Source organism: Taudactylus pleione, unplaced genomic scaffold (genome assembly GCF_031769625.1).
Source record: "Taudactylus pleione unplaced genomic scaffold, aTauple2 ptg000296l, whole genome shotgun sequence".
NCBI lineage: Eukaryota > Metazoa > Chordata > Amphibia > Anura > Myobatrachidae > Taudactylus > Taudactylus pleione.
In genome coordinates, this window is record NW_028284698.1 from 7,848,389 (window position 1) to 7,870,996 (window position 22,608).

General features: G+C 40.3%; 1 protein-coding gene across 3 annotated transcripts in view; it reads left to right on the top strand.

Moving 5' to 3' along the window:
- Positions 1-22,608, top strand: part of AMOT (angiomotin) — an 85,803-nt gene that overhangs the window by 7,712 nt on the left and 55,483 nt on the right. The window contains exons 2-6 of one of the 3 annotated variants that reach the window (XM_088482836.1): positions 9,955-10,042; positions 13,728-13,838; positions 14,125-14,995; positions 20,359-20,806; positions 22,456-22,600. In XM_088482836.1, the coding sequence (XP_088338962.1) occupies positions 14,163-14,995; positions 20,359-20,806; positions 22,456-22,600 (1,426 nt within the window). In that variant the 5' untranslated portion in view covers positions 9,955-10,042; positions 13,728-13,838; positions 14,125-14,162. The remainder of the gene's footprint in view (positions 1-9,954; positions 10,043-13,727; positions 13,839-14,124; positions 14,996-20,358; positions 20,807-22,455; positions 22,601-22,608) is intronic. The other 2 variants (XM_088482835.1, XM_088482837.1) reach the window with 2 other exon arrangements.

Below are 22,608 nucleotides of genomic sequence, written 5' to 3' on the forward strand. Positions count from 1 at the left end.
TCTGTCCCTGGCCACTGAGTGCGGAGTTTCCGTTTCAGTGGCCCCACTCCAGAGAACTGGGAGGCAGCCTGGTTTCAGACATTTTGAACCCTTTCATTGCTGCATGACCTAACAAGCGAGGCACATTGTTATGGCATCTCTCAAAAAGAAAGTTAGGTACAGGATAGAAACTTCAGATTTAAACAGTTACAGCCGCACTCATTGTTCTATCGTTGTTCATTGGTTCAAGCCCTGAATATTTATGTGCAATGAGTGCGTCTGTGTCTGATGTTTTGTCAGAGATTTTCTTTGCCAGCAATCTTGCGTTTTACTGGTCTATTTATGTCATCGTTATTTTGAGAAAAATCATCCCTGCTTCTCGAGTGAATTTGGATTTTGTAAAATTCACAAAAATATTCTTGTTGATGAAATTTAAAATTCTGGGTTTAGTGTGACGGTAAAATTCTAAAACACATTAGGAGTGGGTGCTTAAGAGCATGTGCTATTATGCTTTCCATACATCTCTATAAAGGTGTATCTAACCTCTTGCTCTAATTCACGGTAAACAATTAAATGATGGTCAAACCTCATGCACCCCCTAGATAGCTGGTACTTAAGGTTCGTAAGCCGAGATCACATAAAACATGTGTTAGCTTTCCTCTGCACACCTTTATTTGTTATTAATGTGTTCTGCATAATGAGAAGGAGATAACGTGCTACCTACTGTACTGTATATTCTAAGGATATTAGAAGTCACTAAGCGTTTTAGTGACAATATAAAAGAACCAGGCCTCGTGTCATGGAAATCTAAGGTGACTTGTAACACATGTAGTAATTTACATTAAGGATTCCTTATTATACACTACTTTTATGTCAAGGTAGTATTTTTGGTGCTGAAAATGAAATCATTGCATCCCTGCTGCTCAGTGGGGGTAGAGCCACAATGACTCCCTTCAGTGTTCATTGCCAGAACTTGTATATAATAAGAAATAATGTACCTCCTATGTACAATAACTTGTATATAATAAGAAATAATGTACTTCCTATGTACAAATAAAATGGTTATTAGAAGTTACCCCTAATTTCTGTGACCTGTATACAAGCACTTTGCTCATAGGAGTACAGTGACTTCTACTATCCATATAACTTACATTAGAGAATGCCTGCATTATAAGTCACCAATTAGTCCTGTAACCATATATATGTCACAGATCTTAAAGTCTAATTTCTGTAATAATTTATTGTAGAGGGTACGATATTCCTTATAATACACAAAGGGGGAAATTCATTTAGACCCGATAACTTTGCACGGGTGAAAAAGGGAGGTAGCCTCGGGCTTTATCACCTGATGCTATTCAACGAGACTCCTTTTTGATGAGTGTTAAAAAGGGACGTTAAGTACAGTTAACGGGTGTTAACGCATAGAGGGCCAGATTTGGGAATAGAGAAAGATAGAGCAAGTTTATGTGTACCTGGGTAAACTATGTTGCAATACAAGGGGTGTAAATACATACATTTTTGCATGTGAGATAAATACTAGCTGCTTTTCCATGTAGACCACAGATGCTGGACATTTTTATTTTTACACTGCAATTTAGATGTCAGCTTGGACACCCCCTTCCCAAATCTAACTCCTTTCTGAACATTTTAAATCTTCTCCCCTTGCAGTGCAGCATGGTTTTGACCAAGATACAGTTACTTGCTCTTTCTAATACTATGTACACACTATACAGATATATCTGCAGATGATAGTTGTTCATACACCCTGACCGGCTATCATCTGCTTCTGCCCGCGGGTCCCGAGTCGGGGGTGTAATCTGCCCCCCTCCCCGCGGCTACCACTGTGTGTACGGGCGGTCTGCAGTACAAACTTGACGATGGACAGATATGTCTGCATATATATCTGTCCATTGGCTGTGCAGCACAGCCAATGCGATATGCCGTAACGATGTCTTTCACAGACATATCGCGGGTACACACTGGCCGATGGGCAGCAGATATATTGGCCAATCAATTAATCGGCCAATATATCTGTCAGTGTGTACACAGCTTTACTCTATTCCCAAATCTGAATCAGGCCCGGAGTCTGTTATCACCCGTTAACTGCATATTTATCAGGGATTTCTGTTAGGGTCTCATGAGACCCAAAAAGCAATTCCTGTGAAATCAGCTAATTGAATAGCCCCCGGCGGTCAATTAGCACCTGTTAATTTAACGGAGCTAATTCAATTCCACCCAAAGCTTCCTAATGAAAGTACAGGCATCAGAACTCACTGGTTATCGAGATATGTTTTGATTTGCAGTAGTTACACACATAAGAGATTTACTGGTGTATTATATAACCGCTAGCATATCTGACTCAGCGAATGTTAGATGGAGGGCTCTCCTTTCCCCTCCCTGGCCCTACACTTACCCTAACTGCAAATTACCACAGTCCCGACTCCCTTCTCTCTGTCCACTTCAGAACCGTTATCAAGGGAGGGAGGAGGTGCACCGGCACATGCACCCCTGCTTCCATTGCACACGACAATCTCAGGACATGCCGTGGGCAATTATTATATAGATTAGACAAGTGATGACTGTTGTTTTGTGTGTTACATTTTCGTCTGCAAAGACAAGTGTAAAGCTGGTCATGAAGCCGCCAACAAGCTGTCGTGCTGACCGAGTGGCTGATTTGGTAAGCTATACACACTTACCAATCAGCAGCTCAATATGTTTGGCCGGACATCACAACTGGGCGGGCATTTAAATTTGCCCGCCCAGTTGTGATGTCAGTGTCGGCGGTCCCTGCAGCAAGTGTACGGGCAGTCAGCGGGTCGCCTGTACACATAGCCAGATGTACAGATATATCTGCAAGATATATTGGCAACAGCTCTGCTGCAGGGCCGACCTGATATGTCTGAGCGATGTTGTTCTCAGATATAGGGTGCACACACCCACTGATCTGCTACTGATATAATGTATGAACGAACATTATATCTAAAAGTGTGTACCCATCTTTAGGGATTTTGGGTTGCTCTATTCGTCCTTCTGTACTTGGCAGTTACTTGCCTGCCATTAATTAAACCTAGTATCTACATTCTGTTTTTGCCAAGAAGCTTAGTACTTCAATACATAACAATCTTTATTTGTAGTTTACAAAGACCCAAAAAGAACAATGACACCATTCAAGGCTTTAGGTGTTCTGTCTGGTAGTACTGATCACAGCTTTGTTTGATAGGAGAATGCTGTCATACCTTCAAAAGGTCATCTTCTTTAGGTAATTGTTAGTATGTTTCCTTTTGTTGTTTATGTGTAAAAGTGGATGGATGGTCCCTCTAGCAATTACAGAAAAAAATAAACAGTGCACCAGAAGTTGTGCATGGTAATATTTATTAGTTAAAGAGCATATGCTATTCAGCAGTACAGACCCCAGTCAATAAGGGCACATTTGCATTGGAATGCTGATTACAGAATTATCAATGCCCATTATTTTGCATGTAACATGATTTCACAGTATGCTCTTCTTTACAAAGCACATAAGTAGAATTTAAGCTTTCCCATTAACCCTTAATGGCTCTCACATCTCCATATTCTCCAAAGCAAAGCATCCTCAACTTTTGCTTGTTTTGTTCCTATGGCAGCTAAATGGCTGGTTGCATTGAGGCAGCTATATTGTTTAGATATGCTGAATAACTAGTGACAAATTGGCTGTAGCCATGTGAGTCATGTCACGTGTCTTCAAACTGATGAGGTTTTTGTTTGTATTAGATGTTTGTAAAGTTTCTAGATCTGTTTCTTTATTCAGAAACGTGTGATAACAGTTTCGGTGAATGGTCACATTGTGATGGTAAAAGGAGAGCTGGTATTTACACCTCTTAACGGACTTTTGTGTCAACAAATTACAAACAGTTTTCCTACTGTGGAGAGGAAACTGAACAAGCCACTTCTTTATTGGCATTAATGCACTCCGTGCTTATCAGCCAGCCAATAAAGGGGAGGAGTCAGGTATTGTAAGTGAAAATTCTTGCTGAATACAATGACCTCAGACATAAGAGGAACAGACAAAGGAAATGCAACCTTTCCTAATTCCCTGCTAACTGGGGCAAAGTACAAATTACTTTATAGATCCCATGGGGAGACAACATGGTTATATTATTTATGTCTTAATCAGTCTCTGTACAGATCCTTAATTCTCGTCTTGAGAACAGAAGTATCCTAGAAATTGCAAATCGCTATGCTAAGATTTGTTGAGGTTTATAGGAACTTGCAGAGTGCTTGACGGGGGGACTGGACGTGCCTGAATTCCGTAGTCTCACATGATTCTCATCAGCGAGGAGGCAGCCTCTCAGAGCCAGTTACATCAGCATCAACCAGGGCCTCTCCTCGTGCGTTCTGGTGGGGGATGGAGTCAAAGGAATTTCTTTTCATATGTGTGTTTGACTATATTATGTTCATCACACACACACATATAAAATATATATGCATAACTGAGGCAAACATTAATACAAAATGAATGTGTCATTTGTGAGTAGGTAACAGGTACATTTTAACAATGTGTGTAATTCTGAACTTCTATAGTGGTAAAATGCTGTCTTATCATCTTGTTTGTAAACTTTTGACTGTCTATAAATGCAATCAATAAAATTGTGCTTAAAACATATGCCAAGTGTTTACTTAACAAGAGAGTTGGATTTATTATACTATTGCAAGTTGGCCTGAATTGCATTCACACTGTGGAGCTCATTCAGACCCGGACGCTAAGCTGCACTCTCACGCAGCTAACAGGGGCTGGGTATGCAAATGCCGCGATCGCACTGTCTGGTGTAAGGACGCCCTATATGTCTTGGAGAGCGATGGCAGAGCGAACGCACGGTGGTATAAAGACTCCCACTTATCTCTCAACACACGTCATCTGCAGGAAGTGTATGAACCATCGAGAGCGATGGAGCTGCACGCAGCGCTTGAGGTAGACCTTACCCCACCGCAAAGAACTGCGATCACTGTAGGCTGAAAAACAATTAAGTGACGTATACAATGACTCATCTTTGCTAATTCTGCATACCCATAATACTCCGTTTTGACGGCCAGACACGCCTGCGTTCGCAGCACCACTCCCCCGTTCACAAGCACCTTCCCCTGTTACCACCCACAAAATGTGCAATCTGTCACTCAAAATAGCGTCCAGTCTGTGTACTACGAGTGCACGATTGCCGGACGCAGTGACTGGTTCATGCATGTGTACTGTGACCCATGCGCTAACGATACTGGATTAGAACCTCTATATACCCCTGCCTATACCTTCTAATGTCCTACCTATAAACCTCTAATGATGACGCTAATTTGCGTACGCAGTCATACAGTAAATAGAGACTCCAGACTTAGAACATGTTGTTCCAAAGCACAAAGTATTATTCAAGTAAAAGTACAGTCAGTTACACGCTATTGATCCAGACACAATTCAGCGCAAAGGAATTATACAGACCCAAGTACATACGCAGCGCTTCCGGACCAGATGTTAGGCATCAGCAAGAAACCCCTCGTCTATCAGCATTCAGCACGAAGACTAAAAACCCAGCGCTGGAGCACACATATTTATACCCCCCAGGAATAGACAACACAATAGAGACGTTTGTTGCTGATGCCATTGGTTCCCAAGGGGGATACATCTGTTACAGAGCGTTTAACAGGCTGATTCAAATAGACCCAACCCAGCCTCTAACAACTGGGGGTATCTGGATTCCCGCCACATGCAACATCCTAACAGTTGTTCATAGTATATACATTTTGTTGCTTGAAGTCTGCGGTCCATAAGTTGAGAATGCATGATGCGATCTCCACACCGACGATACCGGAATACTGTGAAAAAAGTACGAATCAGTACAATACCAAACACGGCTTACTTAGCATGTATAAAACCTTAGTTACCAAATAATCTTGATTTCACAGCATTTATACTAAATGAACGAACTTAAATCTTATACCTTAAAGCTTATGGAACCTTGTACGTGGATATGTAATGTGTGAGTATGCTGGGTTTGATATAACAACGCTAGTTAACTGGGGACAGATGCGTGCGCATTTAGCTACTAAACAGCGTTTTCATATAGGGTCTTATGCATTCGCTAATATGCGACTAGTTAACAGCGCAATTGTGTGTATTAATGTGTATATGAGAAATGATGAAAGATGCAATCGCATGGTGCTAATAGTAATATCGTCATATGTACTTAATTGTGAGTTTATCTAAAATGGCGCTTGGGCGGCCATTCGCAAAATGGCGTCTTGCGATCTCATTTCCAAGATGGCGTCGCCGCGATTCAATTTTAAACTGATCTTGTCTCAGCCAATTATCCAGCTTCGACAGCGCAAACGTGCAATGATCGCCTATAGCGTGTGTCCGCAGTTTAGCGAACGGGTCTGAATCGGGCCCTGTGTACACAGTTCTAAACGCAGATATTTATCCATTAACAGAGCTGCATGCATTTAATTGTACACACCACCTCTATGAATCTTCTTGTTCAAATAGCCCTCATCATAATCTGCGTGCACTTGTACCAGCCCTACTTCTGAAATCGGATGGACGACTGCATACGTACAACTCTGCACAGCCCGCTAGTCCACCAACTACACCCCCATAACATTCCCTCACTCAACTTAGCCTACATATGAACGTCACGTTACCACTCGTGCAGCCGCAAGTGATGTTACAAAAGGAGTGGTATCTATCAAAGCTGGGAGAGAGATAAAATTGTGAGTGATAAAGTACTAACCAATCAGCTTCCAATTTACATTTTGCAGGCTGTGTTTAAAGAATGTTAGGAGCTGATTGGTTGGTAATTTTATTTTTAAAAATGTTCTCTCCCCCAGCTTTGATAAATACCCCCCTAAATCACTCATAGATGTGTATGGCCGGCTTCGGGGCATGCACATTGCTAAAGACTCAAGATTTGCCTGCAAGTCTGACAGCCTCATTGAGTTTGCAGTGTAATTCTTCACCCATAGTCAGGAAGATTCATATCGTCTGATCCCCGTATTTATTTTGTGGCTAAGCCGTATTGTAGGTGTCTTCCAGAGAAAGACCAAATGCATGAGCAACAATGTAAAACATTATTGACCACTCAGTTTTGATGTGTAGATGCCAAATGAACAAATTCAATTTTAATGCCCAATTTCAGAATTGTGAAATCTCTCCCCTCCCTGATTTGCTTCATTGTTAAATTGGTGGCATTTGCTAAGAACTTTTGTCTAATCTGGCTGTTTTAGACCAAATTGTCCCAGAATAATAGTGTGGCCGATGCGAGTTGGACTCAAAGTGGCTGTGCCTGCTTGATGCTGCTACAGCCTGACTTACTACCTTATGCAAATGCGAGTTTCCGTAGGGCTAATGCACGTATCCGCGGATCAAGCCAGGAATCCTCTCAGCCCACTGTTTTTCTGTCCACATTCGCATCCGTCATCATCATTGGTATCGACACTTATACCAGCTCCAAACTAGATGCCATAGATCCACCTGATACAGGATTCTTTTCTCCGTTTCTCCGTATGCCCGATTCAGACTAGCGTGGAACTCCAACTACACTCCCACAACACTCTCATGAGACTCATACAAGTCATTACTTTTCAATGCTATTGCATTATTGCAGCCCAATTCCTGCCCCGAAACGACCATTTAATGCAACACAAACATACGGGTAAGAAAATTCAAACACTGGCGATGCTCTAAAAGGTCAAAGTTGTAGAGAGAAAATAAAAAGTACCGTCTTTGCTGGGGCACTCACCCTACTAGGTAGGTGCCCGAGACAAGAGAGTACTTTTTTCTCTTCATACGGATAAATGTGTAATATTGCATCTACGCAAGTGAAAAGCTGCTGCTGATGGGCAAGAACAATTGAAATCTTTTTGGGCTTTCACAATTTCCAGCTAAAATGGCAGTCACAGAGCCGTCTCTAGATGTGTTCGTTGTCATTGGTCAATTGCATTTATGTACTTATGACATTCTGCCTGACTTCTGTTTTACTGTCTGTTTGTGGCCACATTGGGTACATAATTCTGTTGTGGCACAGAGGCCTGTCGGCAATGGCATGGCTACCTTCTCTTCTGTCCATTAAGGCTGCTTCATTTGATCATGCCGAATGTCCAGGCTTACAACAATTCCTGGGCCTATATAGTTTTCATTACATCCTTGACTTGTTCCAATAGGGACCCCGTTAATTTTCCGGTCATGCGGGATTGATCCCTCCATCCCTTTTCTGCCAGCTCATCGTTCATCTGCTGCCTTTGGCAGCAGGTGGGTTAACTGACATCTTCCTGGAGTACAAAGGTAACCATGCCTTTTTGTATTTCAGCTGAATAGCCTTACCTCTAGGAGGTTTCCTGTGGCCTTGGTAAATCAGAAGTATCAGTTGTCCTTTGATCAGTGTCCCCTTGTTAAGTGTATGCAGAGCATTGAAATTACTCAGATTACCGCCCAATTCTGGCCTTTGTTCTGCATTCTGCGGTTTTATATTATTCTGTGTCTCACTGGAATGTGCCAGCAAACAGATTTTCATCCACAGTAATAATGAAGCTGAAAGGCCAGATCCCTGCTTCTTACTAGGCTGGTATATATGCGATGCACACATAAGGTCTGGGTGCACTCTTGCAGACGTAACTGCTGGTGTTTGGAATATGTGACTGGGCGCAATTCCTGCAACATATAAAGCATTCTTTCTTCTACTGCCAGGCCAGCAAGGGGAACTGTCAGACTGAAATGCATTTCCATGCAACATCTGCATTGTAGTAGTAGTAGTACTCGTAGTAGTAGTAGTACTCGTAGTAGTAGTACCCGTAGTAGTACCCCCCTTAGCTAATGATTTTTCATGTGTGTTTGACAAGAGTCTGAGGATTGTATTGTATTCAGTCTTCTGCTGTCTTGCAATGTCTGGTTTCAGGTTTAGAATTAGAAACACAAGTAATAGACCAGTGCCTATGAGGCCTAAATGTTTTTAGCAAGATTTGATTTTGGGCACATATTTAAGAATCTGCCAACACGACTTTCTCTCAACTTTGGTTCCCAGTTGGCAGCTTTAGTTCCATAGGTCAGATCTTTGGTTTACCTATAAAGCCCCATACACACTCGGCAATATTTTTAAACGATATGAACGATAACAACATCTTTGAACAATATATATAGTTCAAATCGTCCAGTGTGTACGCACTATGCGATAAACTATGCACACTCCTGCAGGTTGTTAACAAGCCGCTCAATTTTGACTATGTTGTTGATGATATAGTGCATATTGTTCAGTGTGTACGCAACGAACGACAAACGACCCCCTCCCCTGAAATTCTTGCCCAGTATTTAAATTAGCTGAAAAACCGTAGTGTCAAACGATTCCTGCATATCGTTCGGTCGTTTGTGACAACGCTCAGTGTGTTTGTTCGGGACTCCGGGAAGTACAAGTGAAATCATTCAATGATATCGCTCATAGAGCATATCGTCCAGTGTGTACCCGGCCTAAGGCTCTGTACTGGAGCCGTAGTATTTAGTAAGAGCTTGCTAGAAAAGATTTTTACCGATTTTTGAAGTCTTGTGCAGTAAGTATAACACTTTCTGAGAGATGGGAAAGAGTTGAATGAGTACACAACAGATTACCTAATTTTCCCTGCATCTAAGGGTTGATCCTGATTGTGCTTCGGTGACTCAGCCCCTGTGGTATGGATAGCCGGGGCTGGCTCAGCTCCATACACCTGCTTCTCACCACACCCTGCATTGCAGAAAGAATGCAGACAACTATGGAATATGTTGTATTGATGCACTTTATCAGTTTACCTAATGAATATTTGTACGGCAGCCTTTTAGTTCTGTGGGAATCAATGACTTGGCTGAGGCAGTTCATGACTCTCTTGAATTGTGGTTCAGCCCATGGTTCTGGTTGTTAGTTTGGTTTCATCCGCTAGTACTTCATGTACCAGTTCTTGGCCAGTCTGACTTCTCTTCTGTCCTATTACCAGCTTAGAGCCTGGACAGAGGCCATCAGCTTGCATATAAGGCACAGTGAAGCACGTAATCTCTTTGTGGGGGTCTCTGACGAAGCCTCAGGTAAGACCAATCTTAATTGTTATTACAGAATGCATTTATCATAGCACATCGGCGACAGTGAGCATCTACAGCTATCATCAATAAGAGGTGAAGTTCTCTTGTAGTGACACATGATAGTATTCCCACTGCAAAGGAAATGGCACATTACATCTGTCATTGGTGGCCTGCATTTAACCCAGGGTGTACCTGAAAGTGGCTCAAGGTATGGTACATACATCCACATTTCTAAGTAGCTAGGACAGAGTACATTAGTTGCTCCCTATGAGTTCCAAAGCCATTTGTTTGCAGGGCAAGTGTTCACCTCTTTCACTACACAGTGATATCGCTAATTGATTGGCATTAAGGGCCAAAGTGTAGGTAGAAGAACCCATTTATTATCTGCTAATCTGTAGACATGCTAGCAACTCGGAGAGCCCATTATGTGCTTTGCCAGCCTTTTAAAGGTAGTGATCATTCTAGCGCCCTGCACCTGTCCCAACCTGTACAGTTTCTCTTCCTGTCTGGGGTGTTGCTCTCTGCTCTGGTGCTTATAGCACACACTGGTCTGTATCTCAGCATTTTGTTGCATTCGCTTAGTGTGCTAGAAGCACCAGAGCAGAGAGTGCCACCCCAGGCAGGAAAGAGGAACTGCACAGATTATGACAGGTTCAGAGTGCTAGAATAAACACTACAATGGCCTCTAACTGTTCATGTGTCTCCGCTACATCCTCTTGTATGGACATTAGGGGTTTGGCTGTCTATACACTACAGATACAATTAGCACTAACTGTTACTATTATAATATTACAAATTATGTTGTGAATACTTAGTTGTAGTGAAATATTCCCGTCTTGTGTACCCAGACATTTTATTGTAATATGAGCCCATGCTAGAGAAGCCTTTGTACATAGTGTGTAATATTTAGAGATTCTATTTTAATATCAGTTGTTTAGTGCATAGCTCCCCATAGTGCAGCACCGCTGCGTGAATTTTTTTTTAATCCTTGGCCGAAGAATCTTGTCTATGATAAGTGTCTAATTTATCATGGTCACCTTACAACATGGGTAAAGGTCATTGTGGTATTAAACAACACACAGTGTCTTGTGAAATGGAGAGGTGAGAGGTTAAACCTGATATAGTGTTAGCTATTTTCTTGTGTAATCTGAGTAATAAGGATTGAAAAGTGGTGCTTTGAAATGATCCAGTTTGTGTCCTCTGATTGTAATTTAGTGTCGGGACATGTAACCTGGAAGCCTTTGCGCGCTGTCCAGAGGGTGGACTTCAAAGGAAATATGTGTCAAATACTTATAAATATTTAATATTTACATATCTAAGTAATCCATTGCTATCTTACAAACAAAATGAACGAGAGATAAAAATTACATTTTAGAGCCTGGATATAAATATGTTTAAGTGACCGGTGATAACACTTTTTTTATGTATGAAAGCAGAATGTAATAAATTGCTAGCACAAAGCCTGACTTTAATCTTTTAAACCCAGTTAGGATTTTTGTTGGTGGCATATAAAAATATATAAAATATATGCATACTTAATGTAACTTATAAGGCTATTGGGCATCATGTGGAGTTCTGTGACTACTTACAAAGACATCTCCATGCAAAAGGCTTATTTTATTATATGGTATGTGCACACATGCATTCAGTGGTGCCATACTGCGAATATGGGGACAGGGCGTAGGAGACTTGTATGGACATCCCTTCATAGCAGCCATGGCATGTCTCTGCCATATATACCTGGGTTTCTATTATAAAAAAAAATGCAAATCTACATATATGGTCTGTACTTCACTCCCAAGGCTTCACTATAATTAATTGCTCAATAGCCACAGGGTTCCAACGTTTCAGTAGCTATAATACAGTAATTTTTTTCGCAACCTTTGTGTGTGAATTTCGCTTGTCACGGTTATGTGCGAATCCGTTTTTCATGCAATTTCAAAAATCGCAAAGCGGCATTCACACACAATTTTTTTTTCCTGGTTTTATCCACAATAAGTATAGGTGAAAATGGGGAAATCTGCCTGTACCCCCCAAAGAAGAAAAATTATATAAGATTACAATATAGAAGTGTATTAGTGACCCTAATAAAAAAAAAAGTGTTTTTAAATTATGTTAAATGACTATTTTCCTAAAAAAGTCAAATAATAATGGCAAAATAAATATTCTATTCAATAAAATAAAAATATTCCATAAAAATGGCTAAATTAAGCTAATTAAAAAATTATTTTGCATAATTGGTCATTAAGGAGGGTATCCCAGTGGTTCTGAACCAAGTCCAGACATTTTTACTTTGAAATGGGGATCCCCAACTTTTCACCTGCTCAGGAGGTGGTGAAAATTTAATTGCAAAAACTGAAAAGGAATATGCCCGCGCCCGGTTTTACCCATATCATACATGGTACCAGCAGCATGGCAATATTAATGCCATAAATGAATACAAAACAGGAAAACCCTATTACCTAAGATACCATTTGTTACTGTGTTTTTAATGGTGATAAAAAGTAAACGCAATCGGTATAGAATACAGACGGCTGTTTTAGCCGCCGGATCAAATACCGACAACGGCAGTCCGACGGATCGAAATCCTGACTGCAGCAGGTAAGTACCCTAACCCTCTCCCTACCCTAACCCCCCCTAGTGGTGCCTAAACCTAACCCCTCCCTTTCCCCCACCCTAAGTCCCCGCGAGGCTCCCTAAACCTAATTACCCCGCGGCTAAACACCCGGTTTACCTTAGTTTGGTAATCCGGGTGTTGGGATTTTGAGTGGGGCTAATGATAGGCGTCAAAATCCCGACGCCTATCTTTAGTCCCATGTCGGTATGTCAGTGTTGGGATATCGTCAGGCGGGATAGCGCCCGCTGGTATCCTGACTGCATCCCAAAGTAAACATAGTAAACTTAACCTAAGAGTGCATAGGCTGCAGCATTGGTAAAGCACAGTGATTGAACAATCAAATTTGTGGTCCGTCTAGTCACACACATCATTAAGGCAGTGGTTGCACATGTCCCTTATTTAGCATTTGGATTGAACAACAGCATGTCAACAAACCCATGCATTCTGTCCGAACACACGCATATAGGGCTGCTCAGATTTGTGACCCTACCCAACTAAATCTGGTCAAGATCATTCCTGGCCTTCTAATCTGCAAGTGTCATTTATTATCTTTTGATTTTTGAAGCTGCAGCATTTTTTTTTTCTTTTACTAAATTTTCATATATTTTTTTTCAGTATAATTACACAAATGTCTTAATTTACATTAATTGAAAAATTGAATAATTAATTGGAAAATTCGGTAATCCTTTTTTACTTTTACTATTCAGCATATGTTTTGGTACTGAACAAGATTGTCGCAGTATCTTAGGCAATTTCCACCTGTTAATTATGCGCTGTAACTCTTACCTGCTTGTCACTTCCTCACAATCCCGGCTAGTAATCTACAAAGAATGTAGACTGGGTGTTTGCTGTTGTATGAAATGTATGGCCCGCCCTGTAAACTTGCATTTTTATGGTAATACAGATCTTTAGGTGTGGTGTTTTTTTTTTTTTTTTGTTTTGTTTCTACAAAACAATGTGTAAACCTAAATTAAAAAAAAAAAAGGTCAGTGTGAAAATGTATAATTTTGTGCTTTGAACTTCTGATTACAAATTTCTAATTGAAATATATTTTTTGTATAACTGTATTTTCAGACTAAAAAAGAGAGCAACCTAAAAAGCATTCCTTATTGGTCCACAGACACCCCCATGAGCAGAAAAGCTTTGCAACACTGGTGGAGAGAAATACAGACAAATCAGAAATAGGTACCTTTTTTTTTTTTTTTGTAAATGTAGGTAGAGAATGAAAAACCTCTAGACAAAAATATTGGTAGAAAATCCCATTGTTAAATATGCTTTTACATGAATTAATAATTTTCTTTGCATCTAGAGTTCCTATAATTGTCAAACTAAATAAAAGATAACTTCCTACTGAGCAAATTCCAGTTTATTTTGTCTGTAAAATCTATCCCATACAAATGTTGCTGTTTTTGGAGAGATCGTAACATTGGTTTAGTTTAGTCTAAAACTTTTTTTATTGCTGCCTTTGCAGGTCACTCGAATTCCAATTTCGAGGTGCTGCCATTGGAGATGAGGACTTCAGAAGAGCAAGTAGCCACCACAGTGTTGCAGAGGCTGCTGCAGGAGCAGTTACGTTACGGGAATCCTAATGACAACCGTAACTTGCTGGCCTTGCATCAACAAGCCACAGGGAACGTTCCCCCCTACGGTGGCGGACAAGTGTCTCAAAACGAGGGACTGAGTTCTCAGGACTCCCAGTTAGTTCCACATGCTGCCCGCCAAGAGCCTCAAGGGCAGGAAATCCAGGTGGAGAATATGATGGAGAAACAGATTCCACTGAGAGGTCAGAACAGTGAAGACCTCCCTACCTACGAGGAAGCCAAGGTTCAGTCACAGTACTTTCGTGGCCAGCCTCATACCAGTGTTGGAGCAGCTTTCTACGTAACTGGGGTGACCAATCAGAAAATGAGGACTGAGGGTCGTCCCACAGTTCAGAGGATTAGCCAAGGGAAAGTTCATCAGGATGATGGTCTGAAAGACCTAAAGCAGGGCCATGTACGGTCTCTTAGTGAGAGACTAATGCAGCTCTCACTAGCCACAAGTGGAGTGAAGGCCCATGCCCCTGTCACGAGTGCCCCGCTTTCCCCACAACCGGGTGACTTCTATAAAACCTCTGGATCCAATGAACTATACAAAAATTCTTCACAGAGTGGAGTACAAAAAGTAATGGAACATAGGGGACCTCCGCCTGACTACCCGTTTAAAAATATTTCCACTCTCCCTTTACATGGGAAACCCAAGGACATGGGGTACCATTATGGGGATCACAGAGGCAGCCAGCAGAACCGTTCAGATGGGCCTATGGTCCGTTACCAGCCTCCTCCAGAATATGGATCATCCAGGTAGGCTTTTTTTCTTTTTAAAATGTACTTTGCTGCTAGACAATAACATAACTCCATTCATGTAGGTACTCATCTGGCTGGCACTTCAAAGTAAAAAATATGTAAGCCACATGCTCTTATAAATAAGGTGGTACCAAAATGTTATTTAAAATGTGTGTATTTTTTTTCTTTTTCAAACACTGAATTTCAGAGCAGGGAAAACAGCTCACCAAGCCACATTTTTTATTGAACCAACATATTACAAACCACAATGCAGGTCTTCAGACCTGTTATCTATACAAACTGGGCAGTGTATTAAGTGGCTGCTTGCAAAATCCCACAGGAAGATGCAGATATTTTAGATATGGTTCTCATGTCAAGATTGGTCAACTTGTAGGTGTTTTGAGTATGTTGATTGTATAAAGGTGCTTGATTTAACACTAAAATGTGGCGATTTAGTAGCTGCAACAATATTCAGAAACAAATTTTATGATATGTACAACTTTAATTGCAGCACACGGTTACATCCATAGCACAGATATGACTGTCATCTTCAACAAGACGTGTTGTCTTTCACCAGGCTTTTTAGACACACACAGATACACATCCTTAAAGACGTAGTGTAAGGATATATTAAACTTGGGTGCATTGTTAAACATAAAATCAAGAGCAGACATCATTTGCATGGTTGCTATAAACCACATGCTCTGTTTAGTAAACTGTGTGTGGTTTTTGTATCTTTCAAACTCTATACGATGTTACTGAAACTGCACGGAAATGCTGCTGATGGTATTTGCATTCAGCAATCTGTTTTATGATGGTTAAAAAAGAAAAAAAAAACATTAGAAAAAATGTACTTTGATTCATCAAAATGAGTCTATTTGTACTGATTAAGCTATTTTTACATTCCAACAACACAATGTAAAACCTCATTGTACCAGGGTATGCAGCAGACACCAAAATAATGCACTAACCATAAATATAATTAATTATTGATTACTCTCATCTGAACTTTTTATATATGTTTATATATTAATGGTAATGATCTCCTATTCTCTCATGTGAAAACAATAAACCTTTTTTTTTTCTTGTTTTTATTCTCAGTACTTTGTGTACAAGTACATTACAAGTGCTTTTAATGAGCTATTTTCTTGGGAACAGCCAATTCCGTTTACATGCTGACCTGCATAAACCTGGGGATAGTTTATAAATGCCACAGGCAGTGCAATCTATATTCCACCAGAGAGTGATAATTGCGGCTTAGGATACATAGAAAGTAAAACTGACTAGAGGAGCAAGTGCGTGATGAAGATGGAGAATTGGAGGCCATTTTGTTTTGGGCTGTGACTGTTCATGATGTGATGACACTTGACAGGTTTCTAGTAGAAGAAAGTTCTCAGTCTAATGACAGCCAGAGGATGTTCTAATTATGTGCATACTAAATAATCAGTTTATGTTGCTTCAGTATAGAAGAGTAGAGTATGTCTCTCATCTGCATTAGGACGTTAGTGAAATGATCACATGCACCAAGTTAATACCAATGCATGATGATGGTTTTGTATTATGTGACATTGAACTATCAGATGCCAGTCCACTCCATCTCTGAGCTCTGATTTAGAAGCAGTTGTGCAGCACTCTGCAAGGATTTAATAGCAGATAAGGATTACTGTGCTTGGAGGAAGCACACACTTCTGCTTTTCCCTTTTCTTGAATAAAGCTCTTTGTCTCAGGGCTATGCTCACCTGTTGGATATTTCCGTGGAGGAAAGAGAACATTCAATGCAGTAACTTCTGCATTCTGATGGGCTAAAAGTATTTCATCTGATCAGACAAAGAAACTAGAATGTTTCTTTGTTTACCAATGACTCATGGTACAAGATAAGCATACCACACTATCTGCATGGTAAATTACCTCATATTTCAGAATTGCTTTTCTTATGGCATGGCATAGTTCAAATGAATTGTATTTATATAATAGCATATACAAATGGGGTAATTTATCATGTAATGTTTGTAATATTTCTGAATTCTCCCCCTGTCTTGACTAGTAGGAAGACAGTGGTTAGACATGTAACGGCAGAGGCACAATTCTCTGTATACAGTATCGGTCTGGGCTGGGAAACCTTTTTATGTATATTCCCAGACGAATAATCGTCATATAGATTACTCCGATATAGCAACACAAAATTGAAGGCCCAAATTTAGGACTTAAAGGTAACATTTCTCCTCCCTGGTCTTGAGGGGTATTGGGCCACATGGGAATTTCACTAGCACCTCAATCAGAATTGTAAGGGTTCAGTCTTTTTACTCTTGCGTTAGCCATCGCGTAGAACGCCAAGGTGGGCATCACTGTAGTGGGCGATATTTGTATCTTTAAAAGGATTCACCTAATGTCTTTCGTGGCTTCCTATTACCCACTTCACATTTCCAACTTGATTAATCAGTGCGGTAATGAAGGTAGAGGCAGCCATTTTGTTGACTGCAACAATAACCCATTGTGTACTGGTGACATGCACACTAAGTGAAGTTTCCTGCTGTATTTGCAAATTATTGTCTCAGTGACTGGTCCACTCTAAAAGGGAGGTTAAAGGACTAATGTGATTATCATTACAGTGCAGAATATCAGTAATGTATGCATCATGAGGTCAACTCTGATATGAGAAGTTTATAGACAAATCCTTTCTGGTAGGGACATTTTATCCTATTTTTAAGTAGGAATGGTTTTCCAGATGTGGGGATTAATTGTGAAGATGTTTGTGCAGTTATCCCTTATTTTATGGGTACATGTTTTCTCTTTTTTTCACAATTGCTTTGCATTGTACCCCAGATATTTTTTACACATTTGGTTTTTCAAATGAAAATGTGTGCTGCCTCCCAGTTACCTGAGGGAGAACTGTGATTCTGTGTACTCCATAATTCTAAGGGGGGAATTCAATTCAGAGTGCTGCTGTGTACAAGCCGCCAGAACGACGTGAGGGCGCTCCACAGCGGTACAATGCATCTGCTTCATTGCTCACTTCACCTTCCACTCCAATAGTGTTTTACAGGGAAATGAGTGATGCTGCTCATAATTCTGAGTAATTCTGAGTGACCGCACATCTCTCGGCATTAAATACCCCCTAAATGTCTTTCAAATACAAAAATATTCCAATAAATATATTCTTAGGAGAGAAACGTGAACTCCAAATAAACAAATAAATAATACCATTTTGTAAAAGGTTGCTAAGGAAAATACCAACCGTTGTGTTACTGTTTGTGCTTTAAGAGTGATAGAACTTTTTCTGTAGTAAATTTATTTTATTTATTACCAGTTATTTATATAGCGCACACATTCCGCAGCGTAGTCAATCTGTGGAACTCTCCACCGACCCCCATGAAATAAAATCATTATTATAGGGTATGCTCTTAAATTGAAGGTGTGTGTGTATGTGTATAATACGAAACAACCCAATTTACCTCTTGCATACACATCCAGCTTGCAGATTACTGACATTTGTGCACTGTATAGTTTGTATAAGAGCCTGATCTCTTAATAAGAGTGTGTCTAGATTAGTGTTTAAGAGGGAGGTAGTGAAATTAGGCAGGGAAACCAGTCTTGTACACTCATGATGTCTGATAAATTACAGCTCTGAATGGAGAGTGTGATGGATGTGACCTACATTCCTATTAATGACATACACAAACGAAGATCCACCTTTTTTATGTGGGCAGAAGCAATGATACTGTGACTGGTCCCAGTGGCTCAGAAAATACACAACATCAAAAAGCTTGCTGCTATCAGGAGTTCCCAATGTGCTCCTCGTTGTGTGGGTGACAAATACATGTGTGAGAAGACTACGTGCGTTACAGTAAAAGCAGATGTGCCTCTGTCAGAGCCGGCTTTCCATGGATTCGCACTTTGGTCTTTTCCAGCGACAGAAAATGGGGGTGCTTGGGATCGCAGTGCCTGAAAACTCAGTGTATGCCTCCTAGAAGATGCCAAGAAGGGAGGGGTCGCCACAAATATTGAAGCTGGATAACTTGTGAGATCTCTGGTGTATAGTTAGGCTGTGTGCCTGGTTTTCATGTATGTGCATAGTGCTGTCTTTACTCTTGATTTACATACATTTTTATTATAGTGAGGTTTTTATTATCTGTAACCTAATGTTCCCAAAGTAAAAAGGATAGTTAAATCAAATGTATTTAATGTGTATATGCTATGAAACATGTATTCATAACTGTTGTAATTATGCAGTCTTTTCTACTGTTAAGTGGGGTGTTTTAAAGTTATTTTTTCTAATTGTAGTATTGTTTTGTAATATTAGATTGGAGTTCTGTGCAACATAGTAAAACTTTAAAGGGCACTTACAGTGGAATAATAAAATTATTTGAATAATGCCATATATTATTATTTTTCATTGATTTTTAGTTGAGCCATTTTAATTACTGTATACAGGTATCCTACACATATCTGGGTATTAAATCCCCCCCCCATCCCATAGTGGAGGCAGACATTTTATGAGCTCTGAGTACCCCTGTCTCAGTGACATCATTGGTTTCTAGGCAGGTGATAGGCTACCTATGAATATTGGCAATGTATACACTATACACATTAGGGCTGATTCAGAGTTCAGAACAAAGCAAACAAAAAAAGGAGCAAATTGTACTGTAGGTGGGGTAGACTTAAAATATGCAGCAAGATTTAGAGTTGGGAGGGGTGTGTCTTAGCTGAACCCTATATTGCAGTGTAAAGATAATGCTGTCAATTTGTGGGCTACCTGCAGATACAGTTCATGCAATAAAATAATTTCATTTGTACCCCTTGTATTGCAACATGGATTGTTTACTGTAGGTGTAAAGTGGCTGCATCTTTATCATCTTTTATTTTTTGGGGTTCTTCGCTCCCTACTCTGAATCCACACCATTGTTTGCAGTTGTGTGTTTTTCATTCTGATGGGTATAACATTTTCTTTTAAAAACTTTATATATTTAGTTTGTTGCAGTGACCATAAGGTAAGGGAGAAGCTGGGTGCTAATGGGGGGGAGGGGGGGGGGTTAGGGGGGAGGGATCTATGATATAATCCTGAATGGCTGTCTAATTGCCATCATGCATATTGGGAGCCTGAGCTCGCCTGAACAGCTCCCAATGCTTTGATATATAACATTCCTGGTTAGTGGATGAGCTGCTACTGTCAGGTGTTACACCGTATGTGCCGCACAGACGAGGGAGGAAGAGAAAGAGGGAGTCCCGGAGACTGGTCCAATATTCTATAATTATGATATAGCATTCCTATGTGCTTTCTTTTGTAGGTAGGGATAAGGATACATATATTTTTTATAGTTTTTCCTAGTGATTGATGGATGAGGAAAATTAAAAAATCATTTATTCAACTTTGTCCTCCACAGGCAAAATCAAGATGTATTGCAGCAACACCAGCAGAGATCCCTACACTACCACAGTCCCACCTCCTCTCTTACTTCCCTCGGATCTATGAGCCTGCTACAGTCCCCTCCACCATTAGCCATGTCACCATCTCAACAGCAGCTTCCGTCCCCAAGCCAGGGGGAATTCTTTCCTGGAACACCCCGGCCTCAGCAAATGTCCAGTCAGTTTCATCATGGAGACTTTTATCGCTTGTCTCAGTCATACTTTGGACAGCAGCAGCAGCAACCACAGATGGACCCTGGTCTATCAAGACCACCTCCATTACCCTCACCATATTCCCAGATGCAGAGTGACCCATTTGCTATTGTTTCCCGTGCACAACAAATGGTTGCTGTTCTGTCGGAAGAGAACAGGTCTCTGCGCCAGGAGCTGGAAGGATGCTATGACAAAGTGGCTAGGTTTCAGAAAGTAAGTATTACAAAGTGTTGAATGAAGAGTATTTTAAGATAATATTATGACCTTTTATAAAAAGTACAGCAATTAATTACAAATTAGAAAAAATACATATATAGCACAAGTGTCCCCTAGTTAAAGTGTAATAAAGGCAAACTCTAAATAATTGTTGTATATTAAATTTCAAAATATATATTAAATCAAATATTCAATTTTGAGTCAATAGAAAATAATTTAAATTCCAGCTATTCATTCATATAAAATATATTTTACATAATTTAGAATGAAACCATGATACCGTCATAAATAATCTAACAATACGTCCAAGACCTCATTATTATTTTATGAGCTGTAGTATATTACTTATGCCCTTATTTGTTGTAATCGGGCTTTAAGGAGGTTGTAATTTGCTAAGGAGAAAAAAAAAAGGTAAAGACTTTCTTCTGCATTCAGTGAACCTTTCTTGGACACAGTATAATCCTAATTAACTTCTAGATGGATGATTAGAAATTTCAATATACTGTTCAAAAATAGAATAATTCCAGTTGCACATTTGATGCACTTTGTGCAGTAAAATGTGTCCAAGCCCCATACAAGAGGCACACTCTTTACAGGAGTATGACCAAAATCCACTCCACTGATCATGGGCTTCAGAGCCGTAACTAGTGAACTGTGAATTTGAATTAGATTTTTAATGTTTGCAGACTTGGAAGTACACTTGTTGTGCTTGCCAATTTGTGTTGTGTACTCATTAGCCAAGTAACCGAGGGGGTAGCCATTTTGATACTGCAACATATGGATTAAATAGTAATGCGAATGAAATCTGATGCTTATATTGTTTAGTAAACTATATAAAGTGCATACTTTTATTTTTTTTGCTATTGGGAAAGGTCATCTGCAGTGTAAATGCTCTTTGGTGGCATCACTGATTGAGTTGGTGTGGGTGGAGAAGGTGCATTTAGGAAGACCATTCCCATTTTATTGGTGGGCATGGGCCTTTTCCTCTCATCAAAAAAATAAATAAATGTTTTTTTTCAGGTGCTCAGAGGTGTCAGAAGTCTAACTTTTATCCTATACCTTTTAATGGGACTTATTTGCGACCTGTCTTACTCCACTCTGTTGATTAACAGAAGCCTTGGCCCATGCTTATGTCTGCGTGTTAGGAAGTTCTGAGGCCGGTCATAATATAGGAGGCAGAATCATGCGGCTCAGATAGAAGCCGGCTCAGAAGGAAGGTCAGACACAATGTGTATCCTTGGCTACCTTGCATGTTGTGTTGCTGATTACTCAGTGGGCCACAAATAGTTTGAGAAGAGGCAACCGGCCAGACCCAATTGCCTGGCAGGCTGTATACACCCAGCAGTTCACTGGCCACTTTTGATTTGCTTCAAGGGGAATGTGAGATAGATGGAGCATTCAAACAATTGTTTTATGCTGAGTATGCTGAACCAGTTATGAGAGACAAAAAAAAAAAAAAAGCTTCACAGAACTTTTATTTCTGCTGTGTACTTGTACATGTATTTTATGTATGTTCTCATTTTTTTATATAACTGTAGCTGTAATATCTCCTCGTTTGGGTAGGGAGGAAACAGGTGCAGTGTGTCATTACAAAGGGAGTGTATAGTTGGCCATGTGCCTCATGATATTCGCTTGGCACGTTTCAGATGGAGATGGAAATCCAGAGAGTCTCCGAAGCGTATGAAAACCTTGTAAAATCTTCATCCAAGAGAGAAACTTTGGAGAAAGCCATGAGAACAAAACTGGAGGGTGAGATCCGGAGGATCCATGACTTTAACAGGGACCTTCGAGGTATAGCT